The 18,524-nt window shown below is 46.1% G+C and overlaps 1 protein-coding gene across 1 annotated transcript in view; it reads right to left on the bottom strand.

Moving 5' to 3' along the window:
- cep112 (centrosomal protein 112) overlaps positions 1-18,524 on the bottom strand; it is an 83,875-nt gene that overhangs the window by 39,767 nt on the left and 25,584 nt on the right. The window contains exons 18-20 of the mRNA XM_076086021.1: positions 8,893-9,028; positions 5,532-5,639; positions 1,029-1,211 (exon numbers count right to left, since the gene is read on the bottom strand). Coding sequence (XP_075942136.1) covers positions 1,029-1,211; positions 5,532-5,639; positions 8,893-9,028 — 427 coding nt within the window. The remainder of the gene's footprint in view (positions 1-1,028; positions 1,212-5,531; positions 5,640-8,892; positions 9,029-18,524) is intronic.

Below are 18,524 nucleotides of genomic sequence, written 5' to 3'. Positions count from 1 at the left end.
AAAACTTAATTGTTTTTATTAGCGGTAAACGTAATCGATCGTTAAAACTCCCCTTTGCCGTAAATATTAAAAAAAATTGTTAACTTAAGGCCGGATTTCTTCGCGAGTCATTTCATGCGACTGTGGCCGGAATCCCTATCTCCACTTAACGGCTGATAAACACAATTCTCTGCATGCTGACAATGTCCATTTCATCAGGAAGAGTCGAACACATCCCCCCCGTTGGGAGCTGGTTTGTCAAACGGCTTCCCACAGAGCTCCTAGCTAGCCCAGGCTGGAGGGGAGGCGAAGGCTGAGCGAGGGGGGTGTGAGAAGGTGTCAGGGATGTCCATGAATATAGATCCAAAATGTCCAAAACGGTCACTGTGGCCGTCAACGCTGAAATAAGAGAATACGCAGCGTTCTTCTGGAGGGAGAGGGCTACCTGCGGTGAGAGGAGAATGCCACGCGGAGATACACTTCGGTGGGAGTAGAGGGCGCTTGTCGCTGGTCCACAACCGTACAGCGGAGAATAAAAAGAGAAATTCGACCCAGGGTTTTGTAATAAAAGAACAGAACAGATTTCTTCTCCTTCATCTGGCTACCTGTGGTTTCTGGATCTCAAGTCCGTACACTTCTATCACGAAACCCTGCGGCGATAAAAAAAGAATTTAAAAAAGCAAAACATTAGGACAACGGTGGAAGTTGGGTCCGCGCGATTTTTTTTTTTGTTTCGTTTATTTCATTTTTAAAAACTTTTTTTTTTTTATATGCGCAATGTTGTGCCCAAATAAAATATCATTTTATTCAAATAGCAATATCTAAAAATCTTCCGTACGCTTGCACCAGATACAAAGCTACCGAATCAACCAAATATCTGTGTTGCTTCAAGTTAAAAAAAAGAAAAAGTGTCTTAACCCGCTGTGCTTTTGAAACCACAGGAAACCGTCAATGGGCAAAATACAAAATGGTTGTCCACGGGAGAGCGGTGGGTCAGCATGTATGTATGTGTGTGTGTGTGCAAACGTGGATCAATGGAGACCCCCTACCTGGGCGTCGCGCTTCCTCCACTCCTGGGTGTGCTGTTGGTGCTGCTGCAGGGCTGCCCTGGCCTGCCTCTCCAGGCTGCTCACCTCCCACTGGCGCTCCTGGACCAGGCTGTCCTGTTCCGCGCTGTGCTGCTGCTGTAGCCGCGTCCTCTCCTGCTCGTGCTGCACGCGCTGCTCAGCCATCTGATTGGACAAGCGGGCAAAAGAGAGACTTCATCAGCCAACACACACTCAGAGCAATCCTGTCGTCATGACAACTTGTCCATCCACCGATCCATTCATCCTTTTCTTCGTCCGATTCCTTAAAAAAGCAACAACAACCTATGCCCTCCACCTAGAACACCCGACCAATTTGGGGCGAAAAAGGCGAGAAAAGTTTCTCCGATTCCTCACGTTGTCAGACATGAAGTGATGTGTTTACATCTGTCTCGCTCCACCCGCCCTCCCGCTGTCTCCCGCCAATTGTACAGACCAGCCGTCAATGTCCCACTCCTCTCTCTCTCTCGCTCTTCAAATCTGTCCCCCCTCGCCCTATTCTGCCATCGGCATATAAAAGAGCAGCTAGTTTGGGCTCCGCATGCGAGCTGGTAGGGGTTAGCCATCTGGCAGCAGCAACTACCCAATGCCCCCATGCTATGCGCCTGACAGCATGCGAAAATCGGCTTAGTCGATGAATATGATGATCATTATAAACCCAAATCGGGGAAAAAAAAACTGGAGCGAGAGAGAGGCAAGGATAGCCGAAAACTTTGAGGAGAACCCAGAAGATGCTGAAAGGTTCTTCCAGGCTGCTATCGTGAGGATATATGAAGTATAGCAAGGAGCTGTCTGCACCAGTCAACAAGAAGACTTCAGTCTCACTGGAGTTACAACCAGCTACACACAATACAGTAGAGGAAAATACAACACTTTTAATGGGACACAAAGCCCCAATTTCTCAGGGCTTAATCGTCCTGGCAGCTGAAGCGAGTGTGTGTTCCAGCACGAAAGTGAGAGGAGTCACCTGCTGAGAGGTGAGCCTTGGCAGCAGAGCTCCTAGCACCGAGCCCCCCCCCACCAAGCCTTTCCCAGGCTCTGTTCCCTTCCCACTCCCCCATGGCGGGAGGGGGGGGGGGGGGACCAGTGACCCCCACACCATCCCGCCGTGCAGTCCCAGCCGGAGTCTTGAAAGGACAGCAGGCGGCCTGGGGCCCATTCGCTTCCCTGCTTTGAAGCTAATCCCCCGCACATTGTGCTTGACGGCACCCTACCTGGCCTGCCAGAGAAGCGGAGATCCTCGGGCCTCTGTGCCCCGGTGCCTGCTACACCCACGGCCCTATCTTCGGGACGTTGCGCGCTATTCAGAGCAGGTGATGAATGAGCGGCTATCTACAGGAAGCCGGATCCCGTCCCCAGCACTGAGAGGAAGGCCACAATAGACACTTCAATTTGGGCAGTCAAGAATTCACCCCTCGGGTTTGGACAGAGCTTTGCCCTCTGAAAAGAGCAACGGGAAAAGTGTATTTTATCTCTGCGGCTCAGTTAAGGGCATTAAAGAGACACACACACACCCTCACAATACCTCACACATTCCCATTTTCTCCAGTTCGTAGTAGAACACTACAGAGCTCCATTAAACAAACACTATGTAGGATGTGGGCAACATCTTCCACGTGCTGCCCCTGGCGATGCTGATGCCGTCTACGGTCCACTCCACAGACTTCCATAATAGATGAGATCCACAGCCGGAATACGTTGTCCCACAGGGATAGTCGGATTCATACAGCAGCACAAGTTCACAGCTGACAGACTGACAAGCAGGCAGTGGCTTCGAGAACTCCCCAGCAGGACATCGTGGCTTACTGTTCGCTCTGGTTCAGAGTCTCGGGTCATGGGGGGGGGGGGGGGGGGGGGGGGGGGGGGTGGGGGTGGGGGTGTTGTTTTTGGAGGAAAGAAGGGATCTGAGGTGAAACGAGGATGACGAAGAATTGGGCAAGATAGATCCGTTGTGAGAAAAACAGCTAAAAAGGAAAAAGAAAGACGGAGAAGTGATGACAGAGAGCAGACCCAGCTAGGAGCCTGGTTGTGACATCACGTAGCGCCAGCGTGCAGCGGAGGATGCTGGGTGCTGCGGTTCTTAAAGGGGCCGGCGTGGCGTTTATGAGGGAAGACTGAGTCGGTTACAGCACAGCTTGGTGCCACGGATACAGAGTGGGCCGGGTGTTACTGCACAGCACGACTCCTGTCAGACCGGCCTGACATGGTTGTGTGTGTGTGTGTGTGTGTGTGCGCGTGCATTGAGACAGGACAGTGAGGTAATGAGCTTCTTTCAAGACCATGGGGGGGGGGGGGGGGGGGATATCTGAAATGTTTGGGAAACAAGAGGAAAGAGGAGGGTTGAACAGAAGCCCTGTCTGGTCCCAGCAGGGGAGGGTGTGGGAAGGACGGGAGACGATGGAAGAAAGACGAGCCTCTCGCTGTAAGATCTGAACTGAAGATGGCCGGTGAGCGGCGCTGGACATTAGTATTTATCTCTGTGTACAGTTCGTACACACACTTGCATGTCTTTAAACTATAGGCTCCTATATTATCTGCTCTCCCAAGCTAACATCTGACCTCCCCACGTCACTCCAGCGTCACGAGGCAGAGCTCCGTCAGGACGCCATGACGTCCGGCTGCAAACAGGGTCGGCTGGAAAACAACTCCTTCATACATAGCTCCCTTTTTTTTTTTTTTTTTTTACGTCTCATTGAAGTCGCCCTTGAGGGAATGTTCCTTTGTGAGCATCTGAATGGACAAACTTGACCTCCTGCAATCGTGTGACACCAATCTCTGTGGAGCGGAGACACAATGCACAGACACATGGTTGTGCGGGTGCACACAGAGTACCCGTGGTCATGCTGTGTGTGTTAAAGAATCCACACACGCACACACAACATAAAACGATTGTGCTCGCAGTGACTCATGAATAATAACACGTCTTCACGCGTGTGTATAGAAAAAAACCCCGCCCTCTTTCTTTCTCTACCCTTCTAACTGTGTAGCTAATGTCACCAGCGCTCGCATCAACATCATCACGACGACGACAGGCCTTTTCGTCTTTGTGTGTTTTTCATCTTCAAGACAAAAGGCTGCCTGACGAGCTGCTAACCCTGTGTAGCCGGCTTCAACTGTCAACTGCACCCCCACACTCTGAAGCAGCAGATGATAATCGTCGCTTCAGTTGTTCCTGCGGCGCTTTGATTACTTACCTGTTTTTCCACACGAGATGGAATTCAAGATACCTTCAGAGCAATACGCTGGAGCTGACACTCAAAAACACCGATAAATCCTCCGTTACCGGATCACTTTAGAGGCATGAAAATGTCTTTTGGATACACGTACAATCTGTTTAAAGGTTGGCATTGTCTGATTTCTATGACTATATATGATTGCAGAAAGAGCATTTCCCACTTTCCCCAAATGAGTTTTTGGTGGATACAAAAAAATCCTATTTGAATCTTTTGAAAGTGTGATTTACAAACACAAAGTGTTCAGTCATGGCGCAAATCAATAACGGGCAATCATCTCTCTACTCCTTGGATACAACACCGGCCTTCTATCCTTCTACGGCAAAATCTACGGCAAATTACACGCGGGCGTAAACGCCATCGGTCCTGGAGATGAGCGCTCGCACGCTTATTAACGGACAGGTTGAGTGCTGGCAGTGAATCGTGCCGCGGGTACAGATGGGAAACAAACACGAGATAGTGCTGTCTTAAATCTTCTTCATTTAAAGGAATAATAAAAGAACTTAAATTATATATTATTTGATGGCAATCTAGGGATAAATGAATGTCTTATTTATTAGTTGCTATGCAGGGCTGAATGATTATGCCTGAGTGAAGCTATTTTGTATCTCATATACATTGTAATACGAATTAGGGTATTCACTAGTGGACAAAACCCACTTGCTGCCCGCTGAGGTTAAAGTCAAATGTAAGTAATAGAAAGATAAACTTTGCTACAATGAGACTGGCGGCCTCCGATAATATCCATTTATGTGGTTTAATTGAATCCGATGCCGTATGAGAGATGTCCTCCTATCAGCAAGCTGGATTTCAATGAGAAGAAAAAAAAAAAAAATGGTTTCTAGACTCCTAATCGAAGAAGAGCGACAGAGATGCGACGATAAGCGGACCGAGTGTCTGCTATGCAGATTGCATTCGTTTTCAATTGGCAACGTTTAGGATATTTATTGAGCTGCAATCCAAGCGTAATCTAAAGCGTGTCTCTTATCGTGAGGAATGAATCAGGTGGAACAGATGTGGAGGAATAACAAAATGAATGTCAGTCCCCTCTGGTTGGCTCCGGCTGCCCAAAGAAAAGATACAACAATGTGATGATGATGAGGAGCGAGAGGAGACTTCTTTCCACTGGCTTCTTCGCGAGGCGACGAGCAAGAGAACTTCTCACACGTGCAGGTTTAGGTTGACAAACACACGGTCGACAGACGGACAGAAACTTAAAGAGACTCGTACAGACCTGCTGCTCGTATTTCTGGCGGAGTGCGTCGAGCTGCTGGCAGAACTCTTTGGCCTGGTTCTCCCTGAGGGACTTGGAGCGGGTCAGGTCCTCCTCCACCTTCTCCATCTGGAGGCATGAGAAGAATAAAAGCAAAAGACTTAAAAAAAAGAATTCAACTTTTCAGATACATAAATGATAAAACGTTTGTGTAAATTGGAAAGTGATATAAAGAGACGAGAACATGAGCATAAAACAACAATGATTCACTGAAACAACACTGTGTTGTAGAGCTGCTCTGGATGGAGAACTTAAAGCTGAAGGAGCTCTTAGAGACACCAGGCGACGATAGAAGAGATTGGGAGTCGGGCAAGTCGTCTACTTGCCTTTCAATTGAGGAGAGCAAAGTCAAATATCATAGTATCTAAAATAAGACACCCGACGTCTAGGGCTGAGGTGGCAGGGGCATTTCAAACATTTTACCAGAACCCCGATGATGCTCCAGATGAGGCTCAAAGGGTGGCAGAAATTAAAAGGGATTTTTTAATGATCTTAAATTTGGCAAAGCGGACTCAAGCAGAGCAGTTAACAGCCCCAAAAGCGAAATAGAGGAAACCATTAAATCTTTGAAAAACAATGGATTTCCCTGCGAATGCTGTCTGTTCTTTGTGACAGACTTTACGCCTGATCTTTGTGCAGTCTTCAACTGTGCCTTAGATGACAATGACCCACCCACGAGCTGGTCAGAGGATATAATATCAGTAATTCATAAGGAGGGCAAGGATCCGCTAGAGTTTGGCTCCTGTGGACCAATCAGCCTGCTTGGGAATGATTCTTAGCTCGGTGTTGGCGAACAGGATGCAGAGATATTTAGGGAAATTAAATCAACCTTGACCAGACTACCTAATATTAGAGGAATGTTAAACTTACAATCAGTGGCTAGGGACTACAGCTACCAATCAATGCTTCTTAAGCCTCGGTTAGACTTTCTATACTACGCTGACGTGAAGTTGTGATGAGGAAACATTTGATAGATTTTAAACTCCATGCGGGTTTCTCCACATGGCAAACCCACATTCTCAAGCTCCTCAAAGCTCCTCAAAGCTCCTCAAAGCTCCTCAAAGCTCTGCGTCGGATGCTGCGACGCAACTTTAGCCGTGCGGACACTTGAAGCCCTCTCGGATATTTTTTGTTATATCAATATTATTTATGTATGTTAAGTTGGTTGAGACTTATTGTAATGGTTTAAATAAATGTTTAAAAAATAACACAAACATTAAGGCTTGCTGAAACATTATGATATTAATATATATTATGTGGGTCTTACATTGCTGTAAACCCCACGTAATATGCGGCTCAAAGTCTCATATTTCGGGAGATTGAACGTACATTTTTGTTCAGAATTCTGCTCAGTATTTGTTCATCAGTTACAGTCGATGCACTCATAATCACAGCACATAACAATAAATCTAACACGTGCAGAAGCAGCCAAACACCGTCACGCATCTGCAGCAGAGTGCCTCTGAGGACTTTTATGAAACTCTTTCTGAAAATGCATTTGATAATATTTATGCTATTTATCTTAACTACCACTTTCATGTTTTCTGTTCAGGTGACGATAATCGAAACAATTGGAAATGTAATTTAGTGAGACGCCTCTGTATCTGGGCTATACGCTGTGTGCAACGCTCAGAAAATGCTAAATGGTTTTTGATTAATCCATTTTAAATGCTGCAGCCTCCTTTGAACTAAGCACGCAACAGAGATTTGATTCCGCGTGGCGCTTCTTCTTCCCAAAGCAAAATAGAGCAGATTTCTCCTTTAAGAGTCGTCTTAAAGCGGGACACAGATTTTAAAACGAGAGGAAGACAGAGAGAGGAAGAGAGAGGAAGAGAGAGGAAGAGATAACCCATTTAGATACAACACCGTCTGCAGACAGAGAGGATGAAGAAAGGAAACATGGAAGAATAAAAAAAACTTCTACGGCATTAAAGCCTTTTGCAGGAAAATGTGACGGAGCGAGGAAGGGTGGGAGGATGACAGGGATGCAGAAGAGACTGCTGCTCTCTCGGCTGGGATGTGGGCTGAGGATAAAGTCAGATTGGAGATTGGGATGCCAGGGGCGCGATGGGAAAAGAGGGAACGAGCATGAGATGGAAAAATGAGAACAGGAGGAAAGAGGAGGAGAAAGATGAGGGGAAAATACAGAACTACAGACATTTTCCAATGATATCACTTCCCACCCTGTGTAAAAAAAATACATGTGTTCAAGAAGCAGAAACAACCAAGAAAGCGGACCAAAGTTCTGTCTGTCAATAAGAGGTCTTGAACACAGTGGGTTTTTTTCCCACTTGAACGGGAGAGGACATCTCAGTCTTCTGGGTGTCGTCTCTGCCTTCTTTAGGGTTCAGATGCAAGCAGCACCTCTCGTCTCTCGTCAATACGACAAACATTTGAAATTCACTCTGGGGGAATAAAGGTTGCCGTGTGTGCCCACCAAACAATCATGCATAATCGACGCCCACGCGAGACGTTTTCTTACACTACAACACAGCGATTTGCAGAAAAACTTCAGTGATCAGTGACTAAAACTTGCTAATCTCCCTGACACGCAGGCCTTTAAAAACATCCAGGGCTCAGCGCAGCCTCGTCAATACAGCACTAAAAAACGCCTATGGCCAAACTGTGTTGTAAGACAGCATCAGAGGTTTACAGCGGCGTTTGCATCGATTGGAGAACTCTCCCAATGAGCAGCAGCCCACGCGGTGTGGAGCGCTGAGCGCGAGAGCCGGGCCCGACGTACGAATTAGTCTGGCTGCTTATAAAGCAAGTGACCCGTCCTCCATCGAAACCCGACCATCCCACGTCACGCCCACTGAGAGGAAGTGAGGTCAACGTGCGACGGCGGAGGAACGAACGAACCCCGCTTAATGAGCATGATTATAAAATCACGGCATTCTGGGGGGGGGTTGATCATTTTTTTTTGTGTGTTGTATAGGAGCCGATGAAGGAGAAGCGAGAGGGGGGGGGGGGGGAAATCACACGGAGGAATTCAAGCGCAGCCAGCGTGGCGCCCTGTTGCATCTGTGGTCAGGCTGTGTCTCTGCAACCACAAAAATGTGTGTGTGTGCATTGTCTTGGTTACTGCTTGTCAAACAGCTCACTCCCTTTGCGGTGAAGCAAACATGAAAGGGAGGAGGGGAAAAGTGCATCTGTATCTGGCACACAACGGGAAACCAAACATGTGCTAATGTGCATACGTATTAGAGACCGATGTACAGCATTGCATGCATACGTACGTGTGATAGAAAACAGGTGGGGCGTGCGTGGATATCACTTTGTGTTAGCTGACATGCTACGTGTGCCTTTGTGTGTATCAGACCTGGAGTTTCATGTCAGCGTAGTCCTTCTCAGAGCTGAGCTCCACCTGCTTCTTGAACTGCTCCAGCGCCGTGTCCGCCTGCTGGATCTGCTGCCGCTGGCTCTCTCTGGCTCTGTCCAGCTGGCTCTCCATCTCCCTTCAAACCAAACACACGCAACATATATAAATATATATATGACAAAGATCCAGAAATGCTTTGTCAAGAACTTTTCAAAACAGTAGTTTCAAAATGCTTTCGAGAAGGGAAGTAAAGAAAGAGAGAAAATAGAGAGATGGATGTAGAAACGTCTGATCGAATAGTTAAATCTGATTTCATGTGACCGTTTATTATTACAGCGTGTAGCTGGTATCGCTTCACCTTGTAGGTCTGTGTGTGTGTGTGTGTGTGTGTGTGTGTGGTCCTGGTGACACCTACTCTAGCAGTAACTACAACTGAAGAGATTTGAGTACTCTGCCAGATGTTTACCGCAAAAACGTACAAGTGTGTGGTTAAGATCAAAATTAAGATGAAAATATGCCCGTTTTGACGTGGTGGCTGGTGGGATCCCATCATAAGATGGTCTCTAGTTATTTTCGTCATTACTTCATTGGAAAGAACAGAGTGGAGAGTCAAACACCTCGTGTCCTCCATGCGGGTACGCTGCTGCTGCTGCTGCTTTTGCCGGCAAATGTCAGCTCGTAGCGTTGCGGGCTGAACTGATTGACAAGCATATAGTGAGAAGGACAGCCTCATACTGAGAGCTGTCAGCGCCCAGCCAGGAGGCCCAGCCACGACATCATATACAGTAATGCCAAGCAGCTGGGGACAGGAGTGTGTGTCGGGGTGGTGGTGGTGGAAAAACAGGGTAGAAAGAATGACAAAGCTAGAAGTGAAGCGAGTGTATGAGGGTGTTCTTTTTGTAAATTTAAATGAATGTGATTTCACATGTTGAAATGTCAGACAGAGATCACAGACGTATGTCCTAAACCTACGTTCACCGAAAGAGATTTACGTCATAAACAGCAGACATACAAAAACATTTGAGGTCCTAGTGCCTCATTTTATCACTTTTATCTGACTAAAAGCTACAAATCAATGTCTGGCCTGCTCTTCACAGTTGATGAGGAAACTCTGTTGTCCTAAGTAATGACACACATGATTTAGTTTTGAATCACGTCAACACGCGCTCACATCCGACATGTTTTATCGTCACATGATGATTAATATTGGATTTGGAGTGTGAGAAAGAAGAAGCTGGCAGACTCCTAAATCCATTACAGGACCGCTCTGTAAGAGAACATGTCGCCAAACGCCAATCAAGAATCTTGGGAATATTACTGTTATTGAATTATTTTTTACAAATAATATATGCCTTAACAATTAGAACATGTATCATGTAAATACAAATAAGTTTAAGAATTACATATATTACACAAGTATGTGTATGTTCTCTCCAAGAGCACAGACCAGCATCCAACCAGATTCAATGAACGTCTCGTGATAAATGATTAAAGAATATAAGAAATGCCGCGCTGGGAGCAACATTGAGGATAACTTCATGTTTTTAGATCAAGTCCAAACAACAACGGGTCATTTTATTCTGCTCTCAGCCGCAGAATCCCAGAGAATAAGATGAACTTTCAGCCCCCCGTCTCTGCTATTCATGTGGGGCGTATGGTAATAATGCAACGGGTGAACCGCATTGAATCTTCAGCGCACAGTGAAGACATTTTTAACTGCTGTGCAGCTTTGTTTTAGTTCACTGCAAGTTAGTGAAATCTTCCGAGAGCGTTCTTGTGATTAGTGCCCAAACATGACAATGTTGGGGAGAGAATATGGCAGGATGTGGTGTGTGTGTGTGTGTGTGTGGCTTGTCTCTTGCTCCCTTGTAAATTAACACTCATTGTATGTTTAATTATTCCCCATAGACAGACAAGCGGAATGAATTTTTTGGCCGGTGGGTGAGACTTTAAAACAATTAGAAGAGCAGCTATGGCAAAATGACAACAGTCACACGGCGGGTGGTGGTGGAGGACACTCTCTCTCCACACATTTATCTTTTCACAATGCAGGACTGACAAGTGTGTGCGTGTGTGTGTGTGTTCATTAACACGGTGATGAAAGCTGAGCAGGTAGTACTGAGAACACACGCGCAGCTTACAAAAACAACCTACGTCTACAGACATCACGACAGTCTCTGCCGGAACATACACAGATTCACAAAGTCTGCATTCTTGTTCAGTGATTAATCACTCCCTATAATCAAAGCAACAACTTTATGATGATATAACATACAAAAAACAAAAACAAAAAAGGAAACAGAGAAAGTCAGAGGAGACAAACAGCAAAATGAGGAAAAAGAACAGAAGCAGAGGATTGAAAAAGGAATGTGCAAGCTTTCGCTCCTCTTTATAGTGTTCTGTCTCTTTGTAATTTTGGTCTCTCTCATGTCGGACATCAAACGACAAAGAAATAGTTTTGTTTTTTTCCTCTCTCTCTCTCCCAATTTTGTGTACTCTGTAATTATTAATCAGTCTTGTTGCATGGCTGCCTTCCGGGCTCAGACAGACACAAAAGGATTTGAGGAGACTAAGATGGAAAAAGACAGAAAGAGAGGAAGACGGAAAAGAGGATGCCACAGAAATAGCAAGTTTTTTTAAACTTCCAAGAGCAGAGCAGAAATGAATTGTGGGTGGGTGTGTGTGTGTGTGTCTCGCTTCAGAGACGACGGAGCTCGTGTGTGCGCCTGCATGCGTGTGTGTGCCTTTGTTCGTGAGCCACAGTCACAAACTCTGTGTGTGACTGACAACTCTACTCAAGGAATGCACTATGACTAAGTTGGAGCGGCGCCTATACCTCTGAGGATACACCGAAAAAAATTCACTGCAGCGAACTTCCAGTGTGTGACACATTGAAACATATTATTCTCTAAAGCTGAAGAGAGCAGGTGAACACATGGCACCTTCAGTGATTCCTCCGAGAATAACTGTGTGTGTGTGTGTGTGTGTGTGTTCCCCCTGTGTGGGTGTGGTCACTGGAGAGGTAGACAGTGTGTCACCATCAATAACAGAGCACTGACGGTGAGATGAGAGGAGTCAGGGAGGCCTGGCAGGGAGAAACGGAGAGGGTAAAGGAAGGAGAGGGGTGCCAGCGCCAGGGCGGCCCGTCGGCTTTAAATGGATCTCTGGTCAGAAAAGTGGAAGGAGAGGAGGCTCAAATTAAAGATGTGCCTTCTCTAAAGAGGAAGTCCTCTCATCCCTCAATCCTAAACGGCTGTTTAAAGGGGAGGACGAGAAGGAGGAGAGAGAGAGAGAGAGAGAGAGAGAGAGAGAGAGAGAGGAGTGTTTGTGCTAGAAAGGGTGAAAGAGCTTCCGCCATCCAGCTGCCTGGCAGACAGGAGGGGTGCAGGGATGCCGCCGTTTTTTTCCGGACTGCCCTAACCACACAATGCCACGTGCCGCCTGTAAAGAGACAAGGAACCTACTGTATATAAACATACACATAGAGTTCATACAAAGAGTACACATTAAAGTCAATGCACACGGAGGCGACTCTAATTGCCTTTGCAAATATTCTTTTCATGCAAGTGGAGTATTTAAGAATTGTACGGGCTGTGATGTGGGCGGAGCGGCGCATGGAAAAGACTGACAAACAGACTAGAATGCATGCGGATGGATGCCTCTGGTCTCTAGTATAAAAAGACGGAGAGCGAGAGTGTGTGTGTACACGTGGTGTGTGTGTGTGTGTGCGCAAGTGCGTGCGAGAGTCCCGCGCATCTGCTTCCGTGAGCTCATCCAAACGGAATGATAACGAATCCACAGACACATCAAAGGGGCCTGAAAAAAAAAAAAAAAGAGGGAGCACATAAAAAGAGAGAAAATGCAAAACTGAAATATTCAGCGCCCTCTGAAGAAAAAAATAAAACAGGCTTGGTTTTCATCCCGAGAGAAAGAGAAAAGGGGAGGAAGAAAAGAAAAGAAACACAGACGCAGAATAAGAGACAGACCACAAATACGTGAACACAAAAGAGAGACGGCACAAGGGCGAGAACATATTAAAGACGGAGAGAGAGAGAGAGAGAGAATAGAAAACAGAGTTATTGAGCTTGATGGCTGCGAAACTGCCTACAAACGTGGCCTGTTTATAGACAGGATCTTCATATCAAGATGGGAAACAAAATGGCCACTTAGGTAGAAAGAAAGAGGCGTCTCTTTTATTATCCGTCTCCCACAGTGGCATCGGGGCACAGCAGGCATCTGTTTTTTGATAACTATTTTGATAACAAACACATCCGTCCTGGTTACACATATGAATATTTTCTGGTCTTCTGCGACAGTGAAATTCATATTTTTCTTAACTATTGGTCAGGCAAAAGACGACATCGCCTTGAACTCTGGGTCACTGAGATGGACTTTTCTTTTTTTACTACTTTGAGACATATTTGGACCAAATGATCAATCAAGTAACTATACGTTGTGTACAGCTCTACATAGCTTCATTTCAAAGAAAGGTCGAGTATCGTGCATCGCAGATCACTGGACGTTACTGAAGGGGAAAGGGGCTTAGCGTCGTGCGGACTGACGTTTCAATTCATCTCTACAGACAGTGGTCTATGACGCTCATTTCCCTCTCGTTGGGTAGTGTGTCAAAGCCAACTACACACCCTAAAGAGACAGAGGGATGAAGAGGGATGTGGTGCAGCCCAGGCTGACAGTACCAGTATGTGGGTGGATAAACATGTGGGTGAACTAAAAAGACATAATACATGTCTGTCTATGTTTCTAAAACAACCCATTTTTTTACTAGAAGGGGAAGAGATCTTACTCATGGTTTGTGACCGGGGTTTTCTTCCCTTCGCTGTGCATTTAGATGCTATTTGGCTTCATGAATTATGTAGACTGCAGCATAATAATGCTAAATCAACTCGGCACGAGTCCCTAAAGTAAACATACTGTATTTACATATCCCAAACGTTATACAATGGGAAATGAAGTTGGAAGCTTTTTTTAATGAGACAATGAAAGCCCTGAAGACGCTCTCTCCAGATTGAGTTGTTTCCCTGCATGAACCTACTGTAATAATACTGTCAGTGCGTGTTTGTAAGTGAGCTAGTTTAATGAAAAAAAATGTCAAATCGGGTCATGTGTGACAATCAGGTAGGCGTGGCGAGGCGATTTAATGTCATTACATCATGATATGGAAATGTCACAAAGTCAATCAGGCGAACACATTAAGTGACGCGGGAACAGATATGAGAAATTATAGCTGAATAACTAAATGTCAGGGTCGCTATTAACTTATTTAAACTTATTATCTGTCCATTTAATTTAATATTGGCAAAGACCGGAGAAGACTTGTTCCATTAGATATTACTGCAGTGATAGCAGACGGTGAGCTTAGCCCTACACCTCTATTAAAGGGGCAGTGTGCAGGATTTGGAGCGTTGGTGATTAGCCATGTGGGGGGGGGGGGGGGCAAAACAGGGGGACTCACTTGCACTAAAATGCCCCCACAGCTGGCCTGGCTATGTAAACACAGAACGTATCCCCAGACAACGAATCCTATGATGTCCTACTAAAAGTCACTCGTTTTTTCGTGTGTTTTCCTACAAAAGCCGGCAACAAGTGTCCATTTCCTCCCGTTACATGCATACAGTCTTTGAAATGAATCCTGTCTTCAGAGGAAGGAACTTAGTTAGGTTTAGGCAACAAAACTACCCAGTAAGGTTAGGAGGTACGCAAGTTACATCACAAATAAATCAACGTTGACTCCATTCACATGGGGAACGAACAGCGGTACACTGCCTGAAAGCTCTGGGCTTGTTGGACCCGCCCGTTGTTTGCAGCAAAATCAACGCTCTGAATTTTAAATGTAGCACGTTTAACTGTACTTTCAGCAAGAGTACCTGAGGATGTAACCGTCCTTAAACTCTACCAACCTCGGCTAATAGGTCCCAGTTAAAGAGCTTTTTTACAGTCCTTCCCTTTCTGTCAGGTCTGTAGTATCGAACCGGCGCTTAACCCGTCTCCATCCTCCCCTTTCAATGCCGTTGCCATGGGAGTAAATATTGAGTCCCGGTGAAGCTTTTCCAATATTCAGGATCCATACCTCCACCTGCTCCTGCACCTCAGCACTAACTGGGTCCGCTCGGCTACCTCTGGTCCCTCACCGGACCACCACCACCACCACCACCCCTGCTTCCCTCCATCCCTCCTGTCATGGGAGAGGAATGCTGGGAAAGATAAGACCACTTCAAAGACACACAGATGTAGGGTTTGCATGTGCACACACACAAAATAACATGAAAGACCGTAGCGGATGCATCCTGCACCTTTAAGAGCAGAGGGGACACTATCTCATGCAAACATGTGGGCAGGCATGCACAAACACCAAGAAAGAAACAACGACACCCGGACCAACACACACTTAATTAACAACCTACCAAAAGAAACGTTTTCATGTCTCAAGAGCTCGTTCCTAAATCAAACAGTCGCTTGGTGGCGGGCACCTTACAACAAACATTTAAACAATAGTAGAACAGCAGGGTTTTTAATTACGGACGAGCAGGTTTATGACTGAAGGGAAGAGTTGGTGTAAATTCTACACACCGTGACACATCCCATCCATGACAGAGTGGGCGTGTGCACAGGAATGGACAGCCAGCGCGTAGCCTCTCACGAAGGCCAGCGCGCTTTTCCCTTTTTCCGGCTGCCTAAAGCAGACGCTTGCCTCTGCCGCTCCAAACTGTAAACGATCAAACTGAGCAGAAGTCGCCGCTGAGACGCAGTCAAAGAGTCGCTGCCACCCTGATGAAGCACAGTTCGGGTGGCACGCTGCAGGAAGTAGGACTGGAATACGGTGGGAGACGGTGACAGCCTCTTCATAAGAGGAGAGAAACACAGTAATGGAGTAATAAACCAGCCGTTATGCCTCTCTACCATAAACATTCAGGTGATTTTTCCGATGTTTTTTAAATTCTTTGATTTGGAGGTCACTGTTGCAAACGCAGGCAAGCTGTTCCCCAGATGAGCACCCCCCCACCCCCCCCCCCCCCCACCCCTCCTCTGTGGTGCAGCATCTCTCCTTCTCTATGCTAATGCCCTGTAATGATCTGAGGCACGTCGGGATGAAAGAAGAAGAGAGAAACTTGTTCTCTGCACAGCTTTGTGATGCTTTCCTGTTGTTGTTGCTATAGTAACCCAGAACCTGGAACTCAAATTGACACAGCGATGCTTATTTGCATGGCAGGACAGCGTGGCGTTTCTTCTGTTTGTTCTGGAGAGAAAGAGTGGGTGTACACCATGGAAAGAGAGGAGTGTGTGTATATATATATATATATATAAACGACCTTAATCGAAACTACCGACAGATTCCTCAATATATCCTTTTAACAGGAGAGTTTGTGGATCAACGCTCATCGTAACACAGCGCACACACACACCACGCAGAGGCTGGAGGGCATGTTGAGCAGCTCAACTTGTTTAGTTTCATCACCCGTCTTCACACGGACACACCCCGGCATGATGCGGTCTCTCGCTACGTCTTTGAAGTTCTCCTGGATCGCCTTTAAAGGCCATCAGTGTTGCCTCGACAGCAGGCAGGTAGACATCAGACTGATTCTTGTGCGTGTGTGTGTGTGTCTGTGTGTGTGTGTGTTTGGAGTCGGAGTACTTAATTAGCTGAGAAGCCCGATGGGCCACTTGCAGTTTCTCAGTGTTTAACACTAAGCGAGGGAACGACTGGCTCGTTACTGATACTAACAACAAGGGATAATTTATGCACAAACGGATCCGTCTGCTGTGTTTAAGCCCGTCCTCTGTTGCCGAGCCGACAATGACAAACGCAAACAATAAGCAGGCACGACCATCAATGTCCCGTTGAGATCTTTCATGCTGAATACTAAATGCCACAAAACTGCAACATTAGCTTTCCGTGTCGTCTCACACTGACAGAAACACAAAGGAGCAGCAGTAATGAGCATGTCCTACAGCTTAATGCAATTCCGTATTCATCGAAGAAGCATCCGTCCTTGTCTTTAGAAGCCACTTTAAAGAGTCTTTGGCTAAGACACAGAGTGCCTTGGGCTATTTATTAGGACCTAAGGAGAAAAAAACAGCCAACCCGCCATAAACCCGCTCAACCCGTTATTTTTAAACCCACCGCCTCTGGGCTGCTGTTATATTGTGACAAAGAGTTGAAGACTTCTCAGGGGGGGGTGATGGCACTGTGACTGGCTTTTTGGCTGCGTATGGCTGCAGCTGGAGCTGAGGTTGTCGAATGGGCGTCATGTTTAATTGTGCAGAACGCATTCTAGATTTCGCCCGGCACCGAGTAATATGGTGTGTTCTTCTGACTGGTTGGAGGGAGTCCGTTGACGTCTGGGGGTGTCGGCAGAGTGAGCCGCTCTGGAGAGGAGGGAGGGAGTGATAGAGCTGAAGGGTGGGAGGAAGAAGCCGAGGGGAAACTAAAGAAGAACGGGATTGATGAGAGTGAAGTTATGGGCCACGAATCCAAAACAAAGCGCTGAAAGGCGCTAAAACGATATGTGTAGAGCTGAGGGGAACTGCAGAGTTTGGTAATGATCATCAACAAGAGCAACTCCATGTTAAACGTACGTTTCCCTCATGCGTAAGATCATCATCTCATGATGTTCTTATTCTATATTAAATCTATTAAGTGTTACATTTTCTAGTAGCACGGTTGTTCGTGTTGAGGCAGATTCATACAGCCGGACCAAGTTTGCTATTTTTCTTCAAGACAACACAAAGTCTTATCACGTGTGAAGCTCTGATTGGTGTGACTTCTCTCCACAGTTACCAGGCTCTGTACTCTACCGGCGCTACCCACGCTTCTAAAAAAAAAAAAAAAAAAAAAGAAAGATCAAAGAGAGTGTGCAAAGGGGTTGGCTGTTTAAAGCCAAACTCCACCTTAATCCAGAATTCATGCAGACTGTTAGAGAGTTGTTTATGCCTTCTGACTTGAGTCTTTGATCATACTAATAAAGTTTGAAGCCACAAAGTCAAGGCTCAAGTGTGTGATACTAATAACTGTTAAATAAATGTTCCACTAGAATTATGTATGTTGGAAATGACCAACGGGGGGGGGGGGGGGGAGGGCAGCTTCAGTACAAACGGTAATAGAGCAGAACATTTGTCCATAAACCTGTCAAACAACCCGAGGCGCTATCGCGGTGTTTTGATGATATTCTTAGATCGTGATCGAGTTTTGTGCAGCACTGCGTTTGCACACGCAAACATCTTTTCCCAAAAGTCTCCCCGACTGTATCACGTTCTGTTATATCTGGAGCATCCAGCTTGCACTCTATGTGAAACGCAACAGCAAAGGAGGCAGAGCGCACGCACACGCACACACACACACACACACACACACACACACACACACACACACACACACACACACACACACACACACACACACACACACACAGATCGTTCTCACCAATGTGAAAACGATATTAGAACTGATCCAGTAAAGTGTGTGTGGGTGAAGCTTTTTGTTTTCATGAACCCTAATGCTGAGTAGAGTATCCAAAATGTAATGTTCCCATCAATAAATGCAGGATCAATGTTTAGCCACAGGAAATACTGCATTTTTTATTATTAACTCTAGTCAGTACTAATTAAAAACGGTT

This window comes from Anarhichas minor, unplaced genomic scaffold (assembly GCF_050575085.1).
Source record: "Anarhichas minor isolate MPS153535 unplaced genomic scaffold, ASM5057508v1 ptg000007l, whole genome shotgun sequence".
NCBI lineage: Eukaryota > Metazoa > Chordata > Actinopteri > Perciformes > Anarhichadidae > Anarhichas > Anarhichas minor.
This window is presented reverse-complemented; position numbering and strand designations above follow the sequence as displayed.